Genomic DNA, 25,805 nt, shown 5'->3' with positions numbered 1-25,805 from the left:
ATCACCTCCCGAACCACCCCTTTCAATGTGTTACAACATTGTTGGGACACCATGTATAAGAAATATTTGAATTTAGCACAATGTACAAAAGCAGTTCATATACATCACTATAGTGTCAAGTGTAGTAGTAGTAATGTACCGAAGTGTCCGAAGTACTATCCTACTACACGACTACATGGAAGATCATTGAAGATCATGGCGGCCATTATTAAAGGTGCGGCATATACGGATTGATTACAAATTCATAGATTTCAAATTTCTTTTTTTTTATCGCGACTGTTCATTATAATATTACTCGCGATATGACGTTTTCGTAGACACCGGTGAAATTTGGAGCCGACTTTTTGATCATCGACCGTTTACCCAAGGTGAAATCTCCTTCTTCCTGCGGGAATTTCAGGTAAGGTATTACTCTAAAATTGTTCACAATGATTTCTAGCAAGAAATTGTTATCTAATACACGAAAACGAATGAAAACACTTGTTGTCGCAATATTACTTGTTCAGATAACATCTTATCGAGTATAACCTACAATATGACTTCGTGACATTTTAGTTTTATAAGTGGTTCTAGACTGAGATGTTGAATATTCATACAAAGTCTTTTGTTTGTTCATTTTGTTTCTTATTAACTCTAAAAATACATATTAGGGGATTTATATTTATAGGAGAAGAGAGGTGACAGGGAGGTGGAACGACTTTTCAAAATACTTGAATACTCAACAGAATTGAAGGAAAATGAACTTGATCGAACAGAGCAACTTGGGGATTGCCATTTGCCTAGCTTAAAAGCAAATGTTGATGTTGCACTGAGTATGTGCGAGAAAGTTCTTCAAAGGGAACATAATTTTGACATTGTATGAATTATTTTAACTAACTCTTTAATTATTATACAAGGAATATTGTTTGGAATAGATTCATATTTGTCACTAATGCATACATTCTATGATAATTTCAGGATATAGCATTACAAGAAAACAGGGAAATAAGAAAATTTGAGTGGGAGAAGTTTGTCAATGATATGAGTAAAAAGTGTGAAAAAGTAAATAATATTTTCGAAGAAAAGGAGAACGAAATAAAAGAATTTTATGACGATCTAGAAAGAAAGTTACATATTACACCATAAAGAATCTATTATTATATTATTATATCTTCTACTCTTCTACTCTGTAATAGCTAATATAATATAAAGTAATTCCAACTCTGCATTTAACATATACTGCATTTAACATTTCCTAATAATGTTATTCTGTTAGCAATAGAATATTTGTACTTGAAAAGTATAAGAATGCCGATTGAATTAATTGAAGACACTTCTATAAAAATAAATCCAAATAAAAAGTTAATTGAATTTGTTTTTAAAAATATTAAAAAAACTAACGATGCTCCATCTGGTATTGTTGCTTTAAAGAAGTCTGGTAAAGATAGGCGAAAGGATGTTTTATTGAAATTGGATGACATAAGATGGCTGAATTCATACCTAGAAGAGCACAGAAAAACAAAACTGGAAAATGTTTATTTACATGAACTATTAGAACAGGCAGATATACAATTACCAACACCAAAAATTACTCCACGGAATCCTGACCTAGAAGCTAGAATACAGAAACTGAAAGCACAACAGGATGCTAGAGAATACAGAGCTATGACCAAAGGTGTTGACTCAGTTAGAAGAAAACTACCAGAAGACACTATTTCTTTTCAAAGTGAGATTACTGAATTAAAGTATAAATAATTTTTTTGGTGAACTTTATTTATATGTATATATATAAAAATATGTGTTTCATTTATTTTTCAGTGAAGCAAATAAATAAGCAACTCATAGCTGTTGCACAATTTGTATTTTCTGTACTAGCAGGTTTTGCCTTTGGATTCATAGGGGTGGAGTTGATTGTTGGAAGTTTAGACTTTGGATTTAGATTATTACTAGGTATAATTTGTGCATTAATCATAGCCTTGGCTGAAATCTACTTTTTAGCCATTAAATTAAACGAGGATGATTATGATACAATATCAACATCAATACCAAAAAAATTACATCAAGAATAAAATGTTACAAGTGATTATTATAAAAGTGTATTCTAGAATTAATGGATTATTTTGCAATTTCTATAAGTAATACTATAATGTGGCATAAAAGTTTTCAAAACAAATGATACAGCTAAAAGATACATTCAACACAGAGAAATCTGCATTTTATTTGTTTCAATAATTAAATAAAAATAGCAAGGAGCTTTTTGGGCTGATAGATTATGAAAAATAAATAAATTCCTTCCTTTGTACAAATGCTTACAATGTTTCTGTAATGTACCTACATAGTATGTGATAATCTTTCTTATTGAATACATATAAAAATAATGCTCAATTCCTATAATTATTGTTCTTACTCCATCTATGGTATTAAATACTGATAAACACCAAACATTTATCTACAACCACATTTTTTCAATGAAGTATAAGCAATTTCCTTATATAATCTAAACCTATTTATGGTAATGTAAATGAAACTCCATGTCCACTTCCTTATCTTTTAGTTTCATTCTCGTTCTCACTCTTTCCACTGACCAAGTCACATTTACCATTCTCCTTTGTTTCACTTTCTTCATCACTATTTGACGAGCTCCCTTCCTCTGGTTTTCTATCATCGCTGTCTGTACAAGAATCTGTTTCTGAATCACTATCACTGTCCGAATCTGTACTACTCTCTGAGCTACTGTGCCTATTTTTGGCTGCCATCATTTCTTTAAATTGTTTCACTGTTATTTTCCTAGGCATTATTTCTCTTAGAAATTCCAAAGTATCGTTAGTTTGTACCACCTCTGCTAGATTTTTATAATCTAAAGAATTGCCTTTATTCCCTTGTAAATGTGCTTCCTCTGTTAAATAATGTATGAATAGTTCCTGAAAAAATTCATAAAATGCACACATTCAAATACAATGTATGAAAGACAATTTTGTATTGTTAGTATTATTATTATTATTATATAATGATGGTTTAAAAGAAATTCGTTAAAATTGAATATGCCTACATTAGAGAGTAGTAGGTACTATATATTGTGGCAACTGAAGCGAGTAAATATTAAAAACTTATGTTTCATTTTTACATTTTTAATTTCCAAGACCTGATATAAAATAGCTTATTGTCCAAATCGAAAAAACGTCTGCACATGCATAAAATGTTATCGAAATACGTTTATACGTTGAATGAATTTCGAATTATGAGATGTATTATAGATATAGAGATTACAAAAATGTAAACCGCGAAACGGCAAGTATGGAAACTACATAAATATACAAAATAACCATATCGAGCGTCACTTAACCTCAAAATGTTCTGGCATTAATCTCACCGTAGCTTTCGTGACTACATATAATCCATCCTGGCCGATTGTGTCAACGTAAGGAGAACTTTTCATAATCGTTTTCACTCTTGACATAGGCAAACGTAATTCCTTCGATTTGGTCGGTGATCCTTGTGCAGTCATCTTCACTGAAAATTGATTTCTGCTAGAAACGTAAACGTCGTAAACCACCTCTTACAACCTCTTTCACGACCAACGTAATTTTACCAATCCTTACAAATCAATTACCGCTAATTTTTTTACTTTGCACATTGTGTGTAATACTCGAATATATACCGGGTATATTTTATAGAATAATGAAAATAATAAATAATTATGACAATTTTGCTTATGCATGTCGTTTCAAACACGTTTTTTTTTCTTTTATACGTGTCTACATTTTTTTTAGATTTCCTACTTTTTCCTTCAGATGCAGTATTAAAAAGATGCAACAAATCTTATATAATTCTATTACAAAATATTAGTTCGTTATCCTTGCTTTTTAAATTACATTTGTAATTGTAATTATTAATTGTTTAATAGATTCAATATTGTCCAACAATGTTGATGTAAATTAACCGTCTTCTAAAAATGATTGATTTCATTCATCCGATTCGTGATCCATGACACGAGTATCTGTGTTATTTAAATAGTGTAAATAAATTAATGTTTTCTTATTTGATTAACAATATTTGTAGTTTACTTATACATTGAATTCGTGTACCTATAAAGTATTCGAATATAGAACTATTTGAATAGTTCGAGTTCTATTCATAATCATCAATTTAGATTTCATCGCTATTTTAACTGTCTACTACCCGATGAAATAAATTATATTTCATTTATATTTGAAATAATTTATATTGATTTACGTGAGACGTCCTGTACAATATTTAAGATAAAAATGTTGCAAAATCAATATTATAATTTTTTAAACCTTGCTCTATATATTTAGTAGCCAGTAATTGTTCCACACGTAAAATTCAGCAATTTTTTAATTTAATATCATTTTTCTGTAAAGAATACAGCGAGAGTTGAAAATATTTTAAATAGTAAAAGTGTGTTGAATTCGCCAGTGTGATCGATTGTATCAGTGACATCTTCCATTGCCGTTCGTACACCACTGTGTCTATTTCTTTTCAATTAGCACGTTATATCCGGCTTACAACGATTTTGGCGAGCAGACAGTTGTTGCATCAATCTGACAATCTGTAACGAGTCAAGGTATATTTAATAATATTCAATTGGTACATAATCAACGCGTCCAGTCAACCGTTTTACAGTATCAGCGAACCTCAAATTAATTATACTTCGTTACATATCCAACGAATTAATCGATCAATACGACACATGGCGGATTCGTGTTTTTGAAGTTCCAACGTGAAATTTACTGATTGTTCGTTCGGAATAGAATTGATCGTCGGTCCATTGGTTCGTAAATGACCTCTTTTAATCCCTTTCTGTCGTTAATAACATATACAATCAATTTATGATTATAACCTACAAAATTACGATCTTATTCTTCAAATACGCAAACATCTGTTTTCTGTTTGTGACATCACGATTTCATTTGTACGATATAAACATTTTTTACTCTTATTATCTTCTTTCAATAAAGTTCTTGTATGTGATAAAATCGCATAAGTTACTTTGATTTTAATTGTTTGATTGCTTTCGTGTGTACTTGATTGTGTGGCAAAATGGTTTCTAATTTATTTACCAAATTGATTTTTTTACTTAGAAATCATGTCATGAATTGAGATTATTAGTAAGGTGGAATAGCTTCTACAAAAAAAACTATTTGCTTGATTGATTTAAAATTACAGGAATACATGTGGCAGAATGTCAACTTTTCTTGGGTTCATTAAGGAGATACCTGGCATCTCAGTGGATCATTTTGAAGGAGAAAACTTAATAACATCATCTTCTGTATTCTTTCTTAGTCATTGTCATACTGATCACATGAGTGGTTTATCCAAAGAATTTTTTATGTATTTAAACAAATGTAATAAGTATCTCTATTGTAGTCCTATTACAAAAGCATTACTAGAATGTAAATATGATTTTCAAAGTTGTGTTAAAGAATTAAATATTAATGCACTCACTGTTATAGAATATGAACTGCAGAGTAAAGAGAAAATGCTCATTTCTGTTACCTCCATTTCAGCTGGTCATTGTTTAGGTTCTGTAATGTTCATGTTTGAAGTAAATAATGTGTCGATATTATACACCGGCGACTTTCGCATTAATCCAACAGACTTTCCAAAGTTGAAGAACTTACATTATTACAAACATTCTAAATTATTACCTAGAACATTTACTACAATTTACTTGGATACAACTTTTTTAGATTGTGATTTTCCTTCTTTGCCTACCCGTGAAGAAAGTCTAATTAAGATGAGCAGTGTCATAAAAAAATGGATACATACAGACCCAAGAAATGTTGTTACCCTGGAGTGTTCTGCCACATATGGTTCTGAATTCCTATTTGTTGAACTTTCTAAAATGCTAAATATGAAAATTCATGTAACAGATTTTGTGTATAAAAATTATTGTCGCATCGAGCAATTATTTCATCATGTTACAAATGATCCAAGTACTACAAAGATTCATGCTTGTACACCAAAACACTATAATAAGTCTCGTTTAAAATGTAGAAATGATGTGCTCGATATACACATCATGACTATTATTCCATCTGTAATGAAATGGAGAGGTAAGGATACAAGCATAATAGGAGAATGGGATAAAGAAAAAAAGAGAACTTACAATGTATGCTATTCTACACATTCTTCTTTTGATGAGCTCAAAACATTTATTCAGTATTTTAATGCATCAGAAATACATCCCTGTGTAGTTAAAAATGGGAAAGAAAAGGAAATGTATCGTTTATTGGATGAAATAAGAGGAAAATCAGATAAACAAAAAACGATTAATCAAATATATAAACTAGAATTACCTATTCATAAAATAGCAAATAAATCTTCCTTTAAGTCTGAATATTTTAATAGTGATGATGATAGCACATGATGCTTACTTATTTTATCAATGAAAAATAAATTATTTATTTATATTAATGAATAAATCACACCACGTGGTTATAGGGATATTAATAATTATTTGATAAGTTGTTGATTGATGAAAAGATTGTTACATAGCATTTTTATATATATATAGATATATATTAACAAAAAGACAATTGTATATCATTCTTATATATTTTATGCATATTATTAAAAAGATTGTATTTTCAATAAATAAAAATGATTTGAATTTCTTCAACATTTTTATTTTCCATGTTTAAATATATAATCTTACATAATCTGTGTTCTAATGTGTGCTATGCTGTTAAAGTCAGATATTTTTAAGTTATAAACACATAAATCATAGTTATACAAGTACAAATAAAATCTATGAAAAATTGAATAATTTTGTATGATGAAGTTAAAAAAAATTTAAGGTCAAATTTCATGTTACAGAAATTTACTTGCATCTTCACTTATTAAATAAATCCTTAAAAGATGGAAAAATCAGCATTAGCACAAGAGAAGGTATGGTTCGACAAGCCATCCTATGATAAAGCAGAACGACTGTATTTTGAAAAAATGGCTAAGGTAAGTATTTTTATTGCTGAATTATATATTAATGTTATTGGATTCATGAAGGTGATTGTCAATTGGGGTAGAATAAATGTTTTTAAACATACAAAACAACAAATATAAAAAATATTTGGTTTTTATTTATTTTTATTACAGTGAAACTAGAGTAGAACTTTATTGAAAATTATAGTACTTAAAAGTATGTTTATAAACAGAGAACTTTAAATCACAGCCCCAACATCTATGGCTAATGTATGCCCTTTTGCTATGCCTTGTGTTTTTTTCTCTATTAACAAAAACTTAACATTTTCTAACACACTTCAGGGAATATCTGGTGATAGGGAACACTTTGTCTGTTTGTAATTACACAAAGTCTTGGAAATTTTATTTTTCTCATAAAAACTTCATTCCTCTCCTTGTTGAATACTTAAATAAGTTATGTGGTATTGCATATCTTCTTTAATACAAAGCTTTTGTGGTAAACATATTAGCAACAGAAAAGTAAGAACATACAACTTGCAATGCAATTTTCAATTTGTTTATTTATATTTATGGTTACACACAACAATATAGTTTAATGTATTTACATATTCAAGGAGTTAAAAAATTGCATGACACTTTCACTGAAAGTATTTATAAAGTTGTTTTTGTTGGGATGATAAGAATTCTATTTAGCATGTAACAGAAACATGCTTCATTTAATTTTTATTCTATACATTAATTGCAAGACATCAATTTCCACTTGCATAGCTTGAAACATGTTTGAAGGTGGTGTCTCATGAAATTATTGAAAGCTGCTCGCTTAAATCTGAAATTTCAATAAGTAATAACTGTCAAGATATTTTGAACAGTAACTCTTTATCCGAAACAAAGTCTAAGAAATTAGAAGATAATAAATTATTGATTTCTGAAACTGAACAAAACGACATTCTCAAATATCCTAAAAATCAAAGAAAAGTCTCATTCTCACATACGACTAAAAGCGAGAATGAATACAATATGCAAAAGAAGGAAAATGTAGATGAGAACCAAAAGTCTGATAATGTTAACAATGACATAAAAGAAAAAGAGACTAGCCCATCAAATGACGTGTCTAAGAAATGTAATACAAAAGTAAAAGGAAAAAAGAACAAAGCTGAATCTAGACATAGAAATAGGGGAAAAGGAAATAATGATATTAAGGAAATGAAAGAAAATATTACACCACTAATAAGGAATATACAACAATTACCTAATCAGGTACATATTGTAATGGATATATTAATAAAATTTGTCTGCATCAATGTAGTATTTACAGAATTGTATTTAGTTCATCATAATATAAGTTTTATTGCCTAGATTATTGTAGAAATCTGCTTATAATATTTTTAAATATTTATTAAATATTAAATACTCTTTTAATTTTTTTCTATCACATTAGCAACAAACTGTGATCACTATTTCATTGAATACTTTCAAATCTATATCGTTATTTGAATCTTACATTTGATAATATTGTGTGTGTACATAAAAAAAATAATATGTACATATTCTTATGTGATTTAACAATATGCATGTTCTTCCTTTGTAAAAAAAAAAGGAGATTGTAGCGCACGTATGTTGATTAGAAAATACATTTTATCATGGCCTTGGGTTTGTTGTTGAATAACATATTTACATATAATACTAACACATCTGTTTGCAACATTTTCTTTTGTAGTAAATACCAATTAGTACTTGTTAGTATGCTGTCAAATCGTTTGTTGTGCTTATTATTTATTCACTTTTTGAACATTCAGAATTTCTATCTCCACCTGGTTACACTAGAATATTTACAGTAATGAACTGAAAATTTTATTTAGACTACAAATAATGTTATATAAAGTTACTTCTAAAAAAAAATAATAATAAATAATAGTTTTCATTTTGACTAATTTATACTTTATGTACATACAGAATAATTATATATTTTATATAATTTTAATGTAGTCATTAATTATAAATCTGGGTGGAGATATGATATTGGATTGTTTATAACAATCAGTTTGGTCTGAGTTGACCTTTAATATTGGTGGATGCAGGGAAATCAACAAACTACTAGTCCAATCTTATCTGCTGGTGGAAGTTTAGCCAATGAGGTCGCCAAGGCTCGTCAACATATTAAACAATCTTTACAGTGTGTGAGTACTGCACCCTTTGCACACCCTTATATAACAAATTTTCAAACCTGCTTACTAATATAATATCGAATATTGATGCAAACCCATGGGCGTAATATTTCATTGTTTTTGTTAAAATGAACTATAACTTTAATAAATCATTTGTTTCATCATATTTGGTTAGTATAGTATTACTATTATATACTATTATAGTATTTGTTTACTATTATTATATTATTACAATTATTTTACAGATGGACGATATTGCAACTGTTGCTGGTCTTACCACCCCAAATGATACCAAAAAGGATAACACAGATCTTGGTAAATATTATGTTGTTTATTCAATTATTATTGAGTAAATGTGAATTTACTCAACAACAATGAATATTGCTGTTGAATTACATTATTGGTAATGTAACGTTTTCTGTGTTATAACATTTCAGTAATAGTCGTCGAAGAATTGCGTAATATCATTAATAAACTGGCGGCACGTGTGAAAGATCTTGAAGACAAATCTAATCAAACTTCGTGTCAGAATTGTGATCCAACTCCAAAAAAATTACCAGAAAAAACTGAAGATGACGACGATGTTGATTTGTTTGGTTCAGATTCAGAGGCAAGTGGGCAGAAATACTGCAAAAGACACTAAGCAGTTAATCTCCTTCCATTATATTTGAAGTCATTTCTGCACGATACTTATACATTTAGTACATTTTATACGTTTTTTCAAGTAGGGTGTAAAAATGTATAAATTGGACGATATTTACAAGACATAGTACACCAGATATTCCCAGAATACCAATGCATTCAATTATATTTTTCTATTTATTACATGAAATCAACAGAAATACTATTGTACAACTATTAAAATATAAATATTGTTATTTATGATCTGTGCTGTAAATTCTTCAAATACTTAACTTGTTAGGGAGAAGATGCAGAAGCTGCAAAAATTAAGGAGGAAAGATTGGCTGCATATGCCGCGAAAAAATCTAAAAGTAAGTTGTATACTAAACTTGCATTTCAAATATAATTACATTATATCTTTATAATAATAATAATAACAACTTACAGAACCAGCTTTGATAGCAAAATCGAACATAATATTAGACGTTAAACCGTGGGATGATGAGACTGATATGGCTGCTATGGAATCCGAAGTACGAAAAATTGAAACTGATGGTCTCTTGTGGGGAGCGGGTGAGTTACGAATATCGAGTGTCACTTTATAACCAATTTAATATATAATTTAAATTAAGGATAAAAATAATTTTTTCTTTTCAGCAAAACTTGTTCCTCTTGCCTTTGGAATCCATAAACTTCAGATTTCGTGTGTTGTAGAAGACGAAAAAGTTTCCGTAGATTGGCTTACGGAAAAGATACAAGAAAATGAAGACTTTGTACAAAGTGTGGATATTGCAGCTTTTAACAAAGTATAAATTACTAACGAAGCTTTCTTCGTAGAAATTATATGACGGTTCTAATACAATCAGGCATTGGTCTGTTGTGCCATCTCTTCATTCCACTAGCAATATCTACTTTGATGAATACATTATTGCGTACGTCTTATATATTAAACACGATTGTCCAAAAACAAATCAGAGAAATTGCCGTCGTATTTCAATTATAATTATTCAATGTGTCAATGTATTAAGTAATTTCTAAGAATTTGGATAAAGTAAATTTTTAAACTGGGTGATCGAGCATCAATACATTCTATCAAAAAAAAAAAAAATGTAATTTCTACATGTTTAAACTGTAAGTAAATATGTATGAAATGGTAATGATGATGCGAAGTCGAATAAAACAAAATTAAAGAAAATGATATTGCAAGTAAATAATGCCAATCACTAGTACCATTTTTAATTGTTTGTTTCGGAGTATTGTTACTACGAATAAAAATTTCGAACGTAATTTTTAGACCAATTATTTTTTCCTTGATAATTCTTCCCATAAACAAACTCGCAAAAAAGCGAATATAAGCTTCTCTTTCTAAGCATGCACACAGTTGAATAAAAATAGAAATAGGAACGAATAAGATATGTATATAACAAATAAATACATAATTTAGGTTAGGAAAGAGCTAATAAAGTTGTTCTAATAAGTGGTGCATCGGTTCTGTGTGTAGTTATCTACATGAAAAGATAAGTGATGGGAAATCGATTGTGAACATCTATTGAAGTTAGTAAGGTTACTAAACGTAAACAAATTTCTCAGACAAGGGTAATGATAAGTGCATTTTATAATATGCAACATATATTTCATAGTATTCGAACGTTAAGGTAAAGGTTTATATCGATTAGGTCACATATATGTACCATACATATTGATATTTTTCACTTTCCAGTTTCAATTTCCGTTGAAAAGGACCGGAAATGATATTAAGAAGTGACAACCAATCACGGTTAACGTTTCATTTAAAACTTTTAAAAACTCATGGTAATGCAAAGCAACTACGATGATAAGCAACACAACGCAGAGCTACTCCGATGATAAGCCACAAAGTAATAAAGATCAACCGCGATTCCAATTAGTGTTGCGTATAATGAATATCGCGTCCGTTTAAAAGTAGTATTTAGAGTCAATTTAGCTTTTAATTAGTATTTTTTATTTTTCAACTACTTGTTGGTAAAGTAGGGCGTCGTGAATTGCCACATAACTGGAATTAGTGACGCCATCTAGCGACGAGAATGCGAACAATTTTATTCACTACTCAGTAGGATCGTATGTAGGGTTCAAGTACTTCATTCCTATTATTTATTATTTCGCGTGACACGAAACTATCTTTATTACTTTCTAAAAGGCATCCTACTTTATGAATAATGAAACAACTATATACCGCCAAATCACGCCAACTGTTCTCTACGGAAAGGAAACTTGCGCGCTCCAAATATTCTAGTTTTCCCTATCGTGGGGGAAAGAGTGAATTTCAGATGGCAACAGTGGTCACTAAGAGCACTGTTCAGTGTTGAATGAGTAATTTCAGTGTCGTCTAAAGAAACAAATTCTGCGATTGTATTTTCTGCATAAACGAGAAAAAACCTTTATATTTCAATCATGACTATGGCAATACTGCAACGGAAGTCTAACGTAATTGTATAAATTAATGTGAAACGTTTTCTATGTCATAAATTATTTTACTTCTTCGATCATGTTTGTTATTTTCTACGATTCTTTTTTAAGGTGAGGTTACCTCCAGAGGTGAATAGAGTACTATATATAAGAAATTTGCCCTATAAAATTACGGCCGAAGAAATGTACGATATCTTTGGAAAATATGGAGCCATTAGGCAAATCAGAGTGTAAGTAATTATGATCTGTATTTCTACTTTGTAAATATGAATATAATAAAAACATCTGTAAATACTTAAAAAAAAGTTGCTAGAATCATATACTGTTAAGTATTATTACAAAGAAATCATTGCTTAAAGCTACAATATACAGGTTGCTGAGTACTACATTGAAAGATTTTATCCTTTTAGGGGTAATACAGCAGAAACTAGAGGTACAGCTTTTGTCGTTTACGAAGACATATTTGATGCAAAGAATGCATGCGATCATTTGAGTGGCTTTAACGTTTGCAATCGCTACCTGGTAGTTTTATACTATCAAAGCAATAAAGCATTTAAACGAGTTGATGTGGATAAGAAGATGGAGGAAATAGATAAATTAAAAACAAAGTACAATCTGAATGAAGAAAAAAAATAATAACATAATTCTTTAAATTAAGCTAAGTGTAAGCATAAGTTTAAGTAACTTTCCAATTAGTGTTTAAGCAGTATTTGAGTCTGGAAGAGTTCTTTTAAATATTATCTTATTGTTGTAATTCATTCCCCAAATCAAACAATCCTGCTCTGTAACAATTGTTGTAGGTTTTAAAACAATTAAAATCTTAAGTATTTTTTGTGTGACTATGAATATGTAAATAAGGTGTGATAACTTTGTATATATGGAATATACACAATTTTTAATCAAGAAAATGTTTATAAGGTATAAAGAAATAAGTATTATATGTATACTTGTGTACTAAAATAGCAAGAAATATTATTCTTTTCTGCAATTCTGTTTACGTGTAAATAAGTGTATAATAACTTACTATATGTATATAAAATATATTTACAATTTTCAATCAAATCAATCTCGATAAATTCTTTGACGAATATGCTTTTATTTGTTCAGAATCAAAGAAATCAGAGTGTATGAATAAATTGTTTGGTTTTACAGTAATACAAAAACAGTTCTAATATGCAAGAATACGTATGATATTTATTTTTTGTATCTTCTAAAGTTTTAATTATAAAATTGAGCCATTAATATGAACGTTCACATGAAAATTCTTCTAAGCAATTGTAGCTTTAATGAAGTTTCGATAACTCGAGGATATGGAAGTTCAATGGCCCGGGGTAAGCAGCGAGAGAGTATTTTCGTGTGGAATACGATCGGTTCCCGCTCTCCTCCCGAAAAGATATAAAAACCGGGGTGAAAAAATGTCGACGCATTAAAAGGCTGTAATTAATACAACTTTCACAGTCAGTCGTGGAGTGGCATTCCACCGCTTCCATGGACCTCGGATGATAGCCACGACTCCGATTAAAACTCTTCCCCCAAATGTAAGCATACGACTCATTACGAATATTGTATTCATAATTTTTCCAATTATTGCACTCTCATTTTTATGAAGTTGCGTTTCATTTAAAGTCGTCCTGTTATCGAGGGCCTGTAAACTTGTAAGAAGAAATTTCATTTTCGCTCCTTTCATTTTTGATAGGATGATTCCTTATTCATTTTGAAATTACGCCAATGTTTCGACTAGTATGTATTCGGTTTTCGAATAAGTCCATACCAGCTTCAATTCAAACGTACAAAACCCTACAATGTCCCCTACAAAACCTTGCGTTGACCTTGAGGACTCTTGTGCCACGGAAGAGCTTATCGACAGATCGTATATACAGGGTTATTACCGCGATGTTTTGCCGTAAAGGTAAATCGAAAATATGTGTCCGTCATCGTGGAGCATAGTGCGCGCGTGTCGCGCGCGTAATTCAATCGGTCGACTCATCTCGTCGACACTGGCGTTTTGTAACGCGAGCCCGAGACAGGCTACGGTTTACTTGTTGGGACATCTCGGGACACACGATACTGGGATATTGATGAATGGTGTAAGGATAAGCCTATCCAAATAATACTCGAATATTTCATACCTAGCCGAATACAATAAAACTCCATGTACCCGAACCGACTTTTGTGAGTATTATGAGTAAACTTTGAGTACGTAAGTCACAAAAGTCGCATCGCTCCAATATCGCGAATCTCTCGAATAAAGATAATCCAATATCGATATTCGAATACAGGAGGATTCGAAAGTAACTCCGAGCTCTAGTACATGTTATACCGCGACGGACGCATACTATGATTACACGCGTGCGCCCAAGTACGCGCGTACTCACACCATCGCGTCGACAGCCGGCTAGTCGGTAGGAACATTCGATTTCAGTCGAAAGCGAAAACTCGCTTAGCCAGCCTGTTTGGTCGCGATCCGTCTCATATAAAACACCCGGTATTCTTACTACGTGTTTACTGTTTACTCGTCGACCTCGACGCGTCATACTTGTCACATTCGGAACGTCCGAGGTACCAGCTGGCTCCTCAAAACGGTCAAATGTCGTTCGGCTGTTGCGGTAGCGGCGAAGTCGCCGGCGAAACGTTCACCGACATCCTTGAGAACGTGTCGCGTGTACCGCGTACAATCTACGACAGTTTCGTCCGCGATGTCGGGCATTTCGCCTACGAGTGCTCGTGGTTTTTCCTCGTCGTTGCTGTTCTCCTATTGACGAGCTTGTTCGCCGTGGGGCGAGTTCACGTCACGCCGTCTCGACCCACCGGACTTGAAGAGTAGCGCGATCTTCCGGTGCATGCGTGACACTATTTTTATTCCGTCGGTGTAAATAAAGGTGCGTGTTCACGTGACGGTCCAGCCACGAGTTTTAGTCACGATCTTTCGATGACAGTTTTGTGACATGACATACGTCGATTTGTGATGTGATTTTCGCGGTCATTATCCACGGAGATATCATATTAGATTGGAGAAAAAGTTCGTTCGATTTGTCATGACAAGTTGTCTCTCTGCAATTCGGATGGTCCTCTACTCTATCTATGTATACTCTGATGTCTTTGATTCTGAACAAATAAAAGCATATTCGTCAAAGAATTTATCGAGATTGACTTGATTGAAAACTGTAAATGTATTTTATATATAGTAAGTTATTACACCTTGTTTACATGTAAACAGAATTGCAGAAAAGAATAATATTTCTTGCTGTTTTAGTACACAAGTATACATGTAATACTTATTTCTTTATACCTTATAAACATTTTCTTGATTAAAAATTGTGTATATTCTGTATAGTATAGTATTTCTGTTATTATCGTTTTAAAAGAAAGTGTTTATACGGGTAATGACAGAGTATCGTTATTTCTTCAAAATAGTATCTCTCTTTTCTTCGTTTTCTCAATATTTTATCTCTTCCGTTTTCCGTCAACTTCTGCGAACGCAAATAATTTACAATTGGGGCCGCTTAAATCGCCTCGCCATATTTATAACGACAAATGTCATGATACGAATCTACATGAAAACACCAGTAAACAAATCCAATCGCCACGCGAACACGCATTTGCAAAGTGGATATAACGGCGAAAACACTGGTTTTCGATTCAATTAGCGAAATTCTACTGGAAACATGATGGTTGTTTAAACAGGTGATCATGTGGGACAGTCCTATCCGTGAGTGGAGGTCCTTACGCAGCTTTAACCTGCACCGAACGTCGTATTGGATAAACATTCATACATCAGCCAGCCTTCGCACACTATGATAACGGAGATACAGAATGCGAGAACAGACTTCAGAGTATGTTGATAACTGACAGTGATCAGAGTTTAATTAAAATCGCGCAGGTCTCCAGGAAATGGAGCAAGTGCGACGAAAAGGGGTTAATCGACCCCTGTTTTAAATAGATAATGTAGAGTATTAATAAATTGATTCAGCATCGAAAAGTGACTAATTTGGCACTGAATATCCAGTGGCCCTTCGGACTCGTAGCTCCTTTAACCCAACGCCTTAAGCCGGCCCTGCATGGAAGCAGTCGTTTCGGCCGTATCGCGATCGCCGACGCGATGTAAACAGTCCGCGAATGGCGTCGGTTTGACGTGAATCTCGTTTCGTCACGCGGTGCCTCTGGGGCGTAATCTCTTATTGGTCGATGTGATTTCGGTTTATCGCGCCCGATTGGACGACGATAACGTACTTTACACGGTGTCGTGTCGAGTGTGGCGCCGATGCGCACCAGACCGTCATAACTATGCTGTGTCGTCTGCTAATGTCTCGAACGTTGTTCGAAGAGAAGCAACGGCGTCGCGTGGAGGCGGAATGAATGAACGGGAAGAGGACGATCGTGGCGTGGTGGGAGGAGATGCGACGACACTCGTGTTGTGACGGCCCGCTGCCTGCTTGCCGATTTGTATCGAGGTGAGCGAGCATACGTGAGATAAATAGCGTGTGGGCATGTGTGAGTGTTTATTCACGCGATCGACTGTATCCATTGTCGTCGTTGTCGTCCCGTACACTTTGCGTACACACGCCGGCGTTATTTATGCATGGCAGCGTTCCCCGCAATTCGTACAAATGCAACTCGTTCGACTCGCAAATATCGCGTCGACACGATGAAATTTCTAATTATCGAATCGGGCTGCCGACGAGCGCACGTAATAGGTGATTTCAGCATTTCGGATTTCGCGTACGCTTGGCGCTGTACCGACAGCCTCGTTCGCTTCAAATCTGTATCGGCTATCGATAGTCGCGTATAGGAATAGACACATTCCTGTGATTTTGTAATTGGAGTGCATCCAAAACATCGAGGATGGGTTATCAAGTGGTCGGAGTAGGGGAAATCAGAAAGTCTGAAATTCGTTCTGGTTAAAAAAAAAATACCTAAAAAGAATCAGAGAAAATATAATTTATAATATTTTAATGTACAATATATTACATATATATTACATATTACAATTATATTATATATTACATATATAATATACATTATATACATAATATATATATATACATATTTATATACATATATATATGTATATATATTATGTATATAATGTATATTATATATGTAATATATATATATATATTATTATATATAATATAATAACTAACATAACGAAGCATAGAAAGTTGTTAGCTACATAAATGATTATGTCGTGGCGAAATTGGATCTACCGAATGACGAAAGCGCGCGCGAACCGAGTCGAGATGTAAAAAGGGGTAGGAAAAAATGTCAAAGGCTCACCTTTTGTCTGGGTTTGCGTACAATTTCACTCGGTTTCCCCGCGCACCACTCTGAAAGTCTGTAAAAGTGAGCAGGTGCCAGGTACTCGAGCGAGTATGTTTGTCCGCTGTCTGGATAAATACGTCGTCGCGCAACCAGCTTTTGAGCTGCTTCTCCTTTGCGATAGTACTCTAATACAGCATGAACTTTGTTCTCGAAGCAACGATGCAGAGCTTTATGCACTCGTTTTTGTGCGTTCGATCCTTAGTTTATCCATACGGTGAAAGTAGCAGCAGAGATCGATCATGTATCGGTAGTAGTCGCTTCGAGAAAATAAATGTAATAACATACTGGTATAATATAGTGTATAAAGTAATATTGGGTTGTCCGGAAAGTCCGTGTCGATTTTTGGTAGATGGTACAGGTCTGAATGTATCGAAGTGGTTGAAAACAAATAATATGTATACATCCCTTAAAAAGTGGAAAGGTTGTAGAAGAAAATGGCACGTATGTAATTCAATAAATATATATTAAAAATTCAAACGTGTTTTTGAATTTTTCTTAGAAATTGCTACGAACTTTCTGGACAACCTAATATATGTTTGTATATATAATAGACAGTTTCGTAACTTATAAAAATGTTACAAGTAAAACAAGTATCACGACATTCTTTGATGTCGAGTCTGACTTGTGCGCCATATTGTGCGTTGGTAAACGTATTCGTTAAACGCATCGCGCGTTGCGCTAACGACAAAGAAAGGGCTTTACGAGTTAAACGTCGCCTTTTTACGCACGTGTCAGGCCAACCCTTCGCACGTTCAAGCGTGTCATGAAAGCAAGCTCTGGGTTCTGCCAGGCCACGTGTGTTTCCTTTCGACAAAGACGGGTTTTATTCGAATAATAGCAAACGAATAAAACCAGCGTGGAGCAATTCACTGGGAACGTTCATTCCATCAAACAGTTGCAGTTTTAATCTCGATAAAGAATATTTGATCTGAATTCCGAAGATGAATTTTGTATGAAATGAATGGATGGTCAGATTAATCTTCTTAGTCTTAGAAACAATTTGTTTCATCGTTTCAGAGGGATTCAAATTATTTTTATTGTTATTTTCATTAGTGGCGAGTGTTTCTCTTCGTTCGTAGTTGACTCCTATTTGCGCCTCCAGATAGCAATCTTTTCTTTCATCCAAGCTCAATTCCACGTTGAACTTTAACCTAATTACTCCGATATTAATCGATTGTCCATCTCTTGATTGCAGGCGGTGCGTCCTTTCCTCGTTGGAGACGAGCAATGCGGTGAGTCTCGACTTTCCTTCCATACTACTCGCTTTGTAACTTTAGATTGTTTCTTGAGGCTGCATTTTGCGGTTTTACGATATCTATTTCCGGTATTATCACGTGGTCCCATTGGTTGCATTCTAATCCTAGAAAAACTATGGAGCGGGCTTGCCGTGCCCACCAGGTACAGATCTTTAAAAATATGCTACCTCTCGCGTGTAGAGTATTTCTGAAATAGTTATTTAAATCGGATCTCGAGTTGTCTGAGCTCTAATCGACAGTCCAACGAACTTCTTGTGGTTTATTATAGGACACCTCGTATCAGCGACGTACAATATTCACGAAGATTTAGTTATACTTACTGGATATCGATATTCTTCGGCATTGCTGTATCGATGATGGTAGTCTCACTTTTTAAAGATATTCACGAAGCAATTAAAACAATGTTTGATGAAAAACAAATATGTATACAAGTGTACGCAATCCTGCATTTAAATATGAACTTTCTACATTATGCTGGGTTCACGTTAAACAATTTCCCAAAACTGACCTATTTTTAGAAGGTCAGGGTACGGCAGAATTGGTGGTGTTGAAACCGCGAGACGAAAGAACGGCATGCGGAGAAGTATGTCGCTGCACGCATATGCACGCGTCAACGAACGTGTTTGCATTGCGTGCTGCTATGCCTAATTAGCGGGTCTCCCGGTTGCATGCGGTAAATAGCTTAATTATTTCTTCGCGCAATTAACCGACGGAGTGTTTGAATTTGTTCCGTCACTCTAATGTTCTACTCTTTCGCAGAATCTTTCTTAGTAATCGTTTTTACAATGTTATTAATAAATAGACGTAGACGCATTCCTTTTGCATACAGAAAGGAATGCGTGGCAAAACCTGACTTAACAAGGTTAATTTGAGAGGAGAGTGTTCGTTAGGTTGATTTTTATTTCTACTAGTCGTGCACTGATTTATCAACGGAGGGATCAACAGAGATTCTACATTATCCATTAAGCGTTCTACCTTATCGATAGTGTGCACTACACTGTCGACGCAGTATTCTGCCTTATCGCTCGCGTATCTTGTCGTTTTGCTTTTTATCGTTACTTTTTCCTACAATACACGTCACGTATTAAGAAATGCTCAGTGCTACTTCAACAGCTAGTAATTTTTGTTAGGAATTAGTTTGACAAAATTGACATTTGTCCAGCCGGTTCGACCAAGTAAGCGCCTCGGTAGCTCTAGCGTTAAAACCGTCAGCATCGTTAACCGAAGGGGATTGTCCGGTCTAATTGCCAGTTGAACCCGTCCAATCCTGGCACTCGCGGTTTCATCTATCACGGCGCTCTATCTCGCAGCGGAATCAACGCAATCTCGTTGCAGTATGCACTCCTCCCGGACGGGTCTCACGCATTGCGCTGGTCGACGCTCGGGTCGAACCACTTATCCGACGCTATGCGTGCAGGACTCGAGGCGAGAGCCTCTCTCGGTCTGGCCATTGTCAGCCCCGCGTGTTGCAAGTCACCCGGCTGAATCTCTGCCCCCGAAGATGAAAGTGCGGCTGGCTTTGTGAAAAAACGAGGGAAAAGGCGAGCCAAGCCCGGCCGTGTCGCGTCGCGAATCGCAAAAAGGCGTTGCCGCGTCCCGGCTCCGCCATTAACGCCTTCGCCACTGCGGGATTTTAATGCTGTCGTGTAACCTTTCCTTGTCTCTGCACGCCACCAGGCGATGCTCGATGACGGAGAAGTGCAAAGCGCTCACGGAACCGACTCTGGATTTAATTAGCCATTTTCAGGGGTTGTATAGTCGCTGGAAGGGATCTTGTGAGGTCGTAAAGTCGGTCGGACATCGATCTTCACAACTTAAGTCGACCGCAATTAGTAATCTGACACTTTTTTTTAGACAAGGGCTAGACTTTTCGTACAGGGCCGTATGGTATCAGAATTAGGATGTTCATATTTCCATAACTTTTTTCTTCTTACGTATGTTCACACATAATTCTGTAATGCGTGAATCGATTACCGCAAGACTATTTCGTTTTATAAAGTTTTCGGTTTTTCCAATTTGGAAAAATCCGCGTAGCAAACATCAAGTCTTGGGGCCCTGGGGTGTAACGTGGGCATGTATACTTTAGAGCCGCGACGCCCCTGTCGTTCTACGGATCAGTTACCTGGACCAATCAAGCAATAACTACTGTTTCGGTTTACGACCTCGCAAGATCCCTTCCAGCGACTATACGCGTTACGACTTAAGTTGGTCACCGTATTTAAATTAGAGACAGGAGGGTTGATTTATTTTGTTTGCAACGTTGTAGGTGTTTATAAATTGAATCCCCAAGGTGAGCCAATATCCTCCCCCACCCCCCACCCCCCCCCTCCTCCTAATGTATTCTCAATATTCGGAATGCTGTCCACGTTTCGATCGATCTATCGTTTCGCAAGAATCCACGTCGATCGCTGCGCATCGTAAAAATTGAAGAATTCCACGACGAAGTTTCTGGCAGCGTCGTTCTGACCGGCGGCGTGAAGTGAATCATGACCATCGATTTGAAAAGCAAAACGCCCAGAAGGCGAGGTGGCTTTCTACGCCGAAATTTCCGTCCGCGCCGCGAATATCTACATAATACGTCGGAAGTGGCGGTCGTACGATCGCTGCGCGTCATTTGCATCAACTGGAATTGGCTAATCGACGATTCCGCGTAGGCTGACCGAACGACCGTGCGGAATACCAGGCGATCTTCCGTGTGAACATTCCTGCCAGAATAGAGTCGCACAATCAGGTCCTTTTACACGCCTCGATGACCACTCGCTATTTTCCTCGTTACTTTTGTTTTCGCAGGTATTATTTTCATACTGCGCCACAGGGGACGGTTCAGATTGATGAGCGTGGAAAATGTAATCGCAATTCTACTCCCTTGCAGTTTGGAAACTCCTTCTCTGCGTGTCCTATCTTACCTGGTCGACGAGGTAGAATACTCTACTGGTAATGTACATTATTCTGTCGGCAATGTAGTGCAGCGACAAACGCTTGGTAACGTAGTACGCTCAGTCGATAAGATGCATCACTCTGCTGGTAACGTAGAGCTACGTTTAGGTGCTGTAATCTTGTTTTCGGTCAAACTATCGGTAACATTTGATCCGGATAACAAAAATAGTAGGTGGATGACTACTTTAGCGACTCACTGTAGTTTTGCATCGAGTAATCGCAAGTTCTTTCGATTCAGAGACAACGCGTTCCCTCGAAGTGCAAACATCTCTCGATCCCGTTCAAAGAGACGTTCACGTCTGCTTTCGTCAGCGATTGCTCGGTGGAAGCGTTGCTCGCGTCACGACAGCGCGATGTCTTGCTCGAAATTAATATTAATTATCGACAGGCTAGAGTAGGAGAGAAATTGCGGAGGGATCTCTCCGTGTCGCAGATTCGAAGCAGAACGAGGTCGACGCCTGTGCTTTATGCGCTTACAATGTTACGGAGTTGGTGCCTCGAGACGGTTCGATTCGTTCCGTTGATTTGCCTCTCGTTACTTTTAGGAGATCGAGTCTAGTACCGCGAACCATTTGTCTTCATCTTCGACGTAATTTCTTTTCATTTGCATCGTCCACGTCTCCACGATGTAGTGGCACGCCTGGGTATAGTGGTTAAGCATCACTGCCCTGCTCTATTAGCAGATGCGATCCCATGGTGCATACGCGAGGCCCTTATCGTTATTGTAGAACGATGTCTCGTTCAGTGAACCCCCCTGGCAATCGTGCTTCAAATCTGAGCGCGTTTGTAGTGACATCGTTTTATACTCTCGATTCTACGTACTGTTTAGCTCGAGGCCAGGACTATCGGACGAACGAAACTGCAGTTTCTCTCGAAATTATGCTACTTTTTTTGTTTCAATTCTACTTTCTAGGATGAGCAGATTAATTTCCTAACATTTTTTCCAAACACAACACACCTTTTCTACATTCACCACTACATTCATCCACCGCTGCATCGATAGCTCTCTGCTCGGTATGCGCGGATTGTATTCGGTTACATTATTATTAGCATTCATAGTTGCGCGAACCCCATGATCCACGGATGCCCCCTCGTCGCTCTTCGCGCTTCTTCCTCTCCCTCTACCCCGCCGTTAGATCAATCGACGTTGTGGTTTCTATTCGGGTTTCTCGCATGCGTGGATTTCTAAACGTAGGAGAGACCAGCCAATAGGATAGGATAGGATAGGAACGTTAGTAGTTCGTCCCACATCCTAGAAAAAAGCGGGTCACGTGGACGATTCGAGCGCCAGGACAACATTGCTGGGCAAGGACGACCGCCATCGTCGTCGATCGTTGGCCTAAATCGTCGGCTTCGCTAGTCATCGGCGTGCAGCATGCTAATTCGCGACAGCAAAAAATGCTAATGGTGACGGTTTCAGCTGACTGTTTCCTTCGGCTCGTTGGATCGCGTTACAAGCCAGCTGACTTTCATATTTCATACTCCCTCGGGGGGCTAATCGCTTCGTTGATTCTTGGATCGTTTATCCGACTAAACTCTTCGTGAATTTGTTGGATCGATAGTTTGTGAATGTTCGGCCGATGCGTGGTTGGAATTGCTGTATGATACGCAGGGAGTGTCGCGATTAAAAATTCTAACAACATGTTCAACGATCGAGTAATTTTAAAAACAGTCTCGCCGCTTATGGGGTCAAATAAACTTGCTCCCGTTGGTTCTGGTGTTAATAATAATCTCGAATATCGGGTTTCCTCTCTAGGATCAGGGATTCGAAAGCCTATATATAGGCGCAGGAAACTTTTGCCGGGGCGTTCCAATTCGGTTCACGGAAGTTCAGTTCCGTCTACGCGTTCCTTAATGGTTAAAGGTGACGTTCAGCGGAACTCGTTCGAGAGTCGCGCCAACTTCGTTCTACGGAACAGAGACGGCTAACGATTCGCCTAACGATTCGGCTTAGACGAGAATATACAGGTCGAGCTAGTTGAAGCAGGCCACTCGGATGACTCATTTGACGATAGACAAAAATGATCGAGCTTCCTTGGTTTCAATTCGGAGGAGGAGGGGCATGTTAGCTTTTATCCAGGTGGCAACGTGAACGAGACGTGAACGTTCGCTCTCATCTTTTAAGGTGGGAGTCTGATCTAGCAAGTCTGAAAAATCGACTTTTCTAATTCGACAGGAACGCAATTTATGGTTGATAAATCAGACCGGTCATCACCCTCCACTGAGGGTAGGTTTTCTAGAGACTCCAGAGCAAAGCAACGCTACCAAAACTTAAAATTGACACAGTCATTCTTACTTCTTGATCTTACGATACTTTGCGCGACGAAGGGGGTCGAATCGACCATAAGCGACTCGTAAAATTCAAAGTAGCCCTTCGTGCTCCCGTTTTCAGATCCACGACGTCGATACGCGTCCCCCGGTTTGTATCCTCCCTCCTAAGTAGGTTAATCGGTGAAATTTGCGAGCAAACAATGTCATTTATTGTACAAGTGATAAAAACAATTGATCAACCTACAGGCGAATGTTCGTCGAGTCTTTTAAGGTTAATCTCGACAGCTCAGGTGATTACACGCAGCATTTATCAGCGTTACTCAACAACGATTCGTGTTAAAGAGTATTTCGGTCGACCGAGTCGACCGAGTTCGGAATGAATTTCAATGAAATAAGCTTTCCGCCCTTTGCTTGACTCTCTTTTCCCCGCGCGGTTCTTTCTTGATTGCTTTCGGGAGTGGAGCACCCGTCTAGGGTTAATGATGGCTTTTGATTATTGTTCTGTAAATGGTTTCAGTCGAGCTGAGCCTCGGTGGCCTAACTTATAGCCTAATAGGAATCATAGTTGAGGAATATTGTATGTATGTATGTATGTATTTATTATAATGCTCCCCCAAGGGGTTCGAATGGCTCCTCTTTCTCATTTTACATCTTTTACAGTAATTTTTGTTAGAATTGTATTTTTATAAACTTTATTTTCTAACGGATTACAACATATATAAGAATGTTAGAGGAAAGATGTCCGACATTCACGACGACCCGTACCACTTGACTTATTTCGACGGACTGACGATCGTCGCTTTCTGTCCCTGCTAGGACTCCACCTCTTTTTCTGCTTTAAGAAAAAACAGACCCTTCTCCTCGAGACTCGAAAGTGGCAATCGTTGCATTCCAACATTTTTTCTTAACTCTACCTTATAACCATCCTTATCCTATCTTATTCTATCCTAAATCAAAGAGCGACACAGCAGAAAAAACCTAAACAAAAAAAAAAAAAAAACAAACGCAAGCAATCCAACGCAAGTGACGCCAACGCACGCCAGATCGAGAGAGCTCGCCCCCGCTTCTGTGGAATTCCCACCCTTATCTTTTTTCCCATAGTTGAGGAATATTATAAAACCAATATCAACCACGACTGTTTTCCAACGGTAAGTTGCGAGAAGCCTACATCCAAGATTCTCCCTGAGAGCTGCAAAAAGAGAATCTCGTTGGCCGCCGGGGAAGATGTTACAGCGAGGTATATGAACAAGATAGCTTGCCAAGAAATGAGTGTCTTGGAAGGTGATGGACACGGAAGAGTGACACTCGTGTCCACCTCGAGTGCGTCGCAAAGCACAAGTAAATATGTTGTCAACTGCTGCCAGAAACTAAACGCAGCAAAGACTGTCAGGTTGCGGGACGATTGAAACGAGGTTCCTGCATTACGAAAGGCAGATAGACGAAACTTTATCTCCGTCGAGATTGGATGACAGAGTCTCGTGCCCCTGCTTCTCGAGGTGCAGGATGCCACCTGGGCTCGACGTGATCAACGATTACTATAACCCCTCGTATAAATGGAACTTGTCTCCAACAATGAATTTTGAACCCATCTAACATCCCTCGCGAACCGGAGCTGGAATATCCGAAAAATGAAATTTCCTTTCATCCCATTTCTTACTGTCTCAATTTCTGCCCCAATCATCCGCAATGTTCCTGTTACTGGTGCTTCGATTGGCCCAGGAAGTAGTTCGTGAAACAGTTTCTCAGGAACGACAGTTCTGGAACGGCCCTGGAAGACGCGAAGGGAGACTCTTTCATCTGGATTCCATCGTGGAAGGTCGAGACCCGGTCTCTGGTCGGGCATCCAGCAATAACGGCGGTCTGTACG

General features: G+C 36.3%; 7 protein-coding genes across 14 annotated transcripts in view; 6 read left to right on the top strand and 1 right to left on the bottom strand.

Moving 5' to 3' along the window:
• The first annotated feature begins 13 nt into the window (after positions 1-13).
• On the top strand, positions 14-1,207 carry LOC128886079 (biogenesis of lysosome-related organelles complex 1 subunit 5). The gene is made up of 4 exons (XM_054140636.1): positions 14-214; positions 318-400; positions 668-856; positions 958-1,207. Exons 1-4 carry the CDS (start codon positions 52-54, stop codon positions 1,123-1,125), a joined length of 603 nt encoding a protein of 200 aa, XP_053996611.1. The 5' UTR covers positions 14-51; the 3' UTR covers positions 1,126-1,207.
• On the top strand, positions 1,163-2,364 carry LOC128886078 (transmembrane protein 199). Its single transcript, XM_054140635.1, has 2 exons — positions 1,163-1,705; positions 1,798-2,364. The coding sequence occupies exons 1-2, from the start codon at positions 1,288-1,290 to the stop codon at positions 2,046-2,048; spliced, it is 669 nt and encodes a 222-aa protein (XP_053996610.1). The 5' UTR covers positions 1,163-1,287; the 3' UTR covers positions 2,049-2,364.
• On the bottom strand, positions 2,272-3,761 carry LOC128886080 (chromatin accessibility complex protein 1-like). Its single transcript, XM_054140637.1, has 2 exons — positions 3,350-3,761; positions 2,272-2,900 (listed from the first exon to the last, which is right to left on the bottom strand). The coding sequence occupies exons 1-2, from the start codon at positions 3,482-3,484 to the stop codon at positions 2,523-2,525; spliced, it is 513 nt and encodes a 170-aa protein (XP_053996612.1). The 5' UTR covers positions 3,485-3,761; the 3' UTR covers positions 2,272-2,522.
• On the top strand, positions 3,310-10,992 carry LOC128886068 (probable elongation factor 1-delta). 6 transcript variants are annotated; one of them, XM_054140621.1, is made up of 9 exons: positions 3,310-3,397; positions 6,820-6,954; positions 7,690-8,178; positions 9,000-9,098; positions 9,332-9,401; positions 9,524-9,696; positions 10,009-10,078; positions 10,155-10,280; positions 10,365-10,992. In XM_054140621.1, the coding sequence occupies exons 2-9, from the start codon at positions 6,862-6,864 to the stop codon at positions 10,517-10,519; spliced, it is 1,275 nt and encodes a 424-aa protein (XP_053996596.1). In that variant the 5' UTR covers positions 3,310-3,397; positions 6,820-6,861; the 3' UTR covers positions 10,520-10,992. The 6 variants fall into 6 exon arrangements, with proteins under 6 accessions (XP_053996596.1, XP_053996597.1, XP_053996593.1 ...); XM_054140622.1 differs by lacking the exon at positions 3,310-3,397 and adding an exon at positions 4,409-4,564 and having other exon boundaries at positions 7,708-8,178; XM_054140618.1 differs by lacking the exon at positions 3,310-3,397 and adding an exon at positions 4,409-4,564.
• On the top strand, positions 4,571-6,589 carry LOC128886069 (protein artemis). The gene is made up of 2 exons (XM_054140624.1): positions 4,571-4,771; positions 5,167-6,589. Exon 2 carries the CDS (start codon positions 5,183-5,185, stop codon positions 6,368-6,370), a length of 1,188 nt encoding a protein of 395 aa, XP_053996599.1. The 5' UTR covers positions 4,571-4,771; positions 5,167-5,182; the 3' UTR covers positions 6,371-6,589.
• A 1,035-nt stretch (positions 10,993-12,027) lies between the features above and the next one.
• LOC128886083 (splicing factor 3B subunit 6) lies at positions 12,028-13,060 on the top strand. Of its 2 annotated transcripts, none has more exons than XM_054140642.1 (3): positions 12,028-12,170; positions 12,264-12,382; positions 12,563-13,060. In XM_054140642.1, exons 1-3 carry the CDS (start codon positions 12,138-12,140, stop codon positions 12,786-12,788), a joined length of 378 nt encoding a protein of 125 aa, XP_053996617.1. In that variant the 5' UTR covers positions 12,028-12,137; the 3' UTR covers positions 12,789-13,060. The 2 variants fall into 2 exon arrangements, with proteins under 2 accessions (XP_053996617.1, XP_053996616.1); XM_054140641.1 differs by having other exon boundaries at positions 12,028-12,176.
• Positions 13,061-13,701: 641 nt separating this feature from the next.
• The window catches only part of LOC128886065 (solute carrier organic anion transporter family member 74D), a 113,008-nt gene continuing 100,904 nt past the window's right edge, over positions 13,702-25,805 (top strand). For both annotated transcript variants that reach the window (XM_054140610.1, XM_054140609.1), the window contains exons 1-3: positions 13,702-15,031; positions 15,837-16,603; positions 18,670-18,706. The gene's annotated coding sequence lies outside the window, so the exon portion shown is untranslated. The remainder of the gene's footprint in view (positions 15,032-15,836; positions 16,604-18,669; positions 18,707-25,805) is intronic.

Source organism: Hylaeus anthracinus, unplaced genomic scaffold, assembly GCF_026225885.1.
Source record: "Hylaeus anthracinus isolate JK02 unplaced genomic scaffold, UHH_iyHylAnth1.0_haploid 11982, whole genome shotgun sequence".
Taxonomy (NCBI): Eukaryota; Metazoa; Arthropoda; class Insecta; order Hymenoptera; family Colletidae; genus Hylaeus; species Hylaeus anthracinus.
The sequence above is the reverse complement of the archived record's forward strand: the minus strand, read 5'-3'. Positions and strand labels throughout refer to the sequence as shown.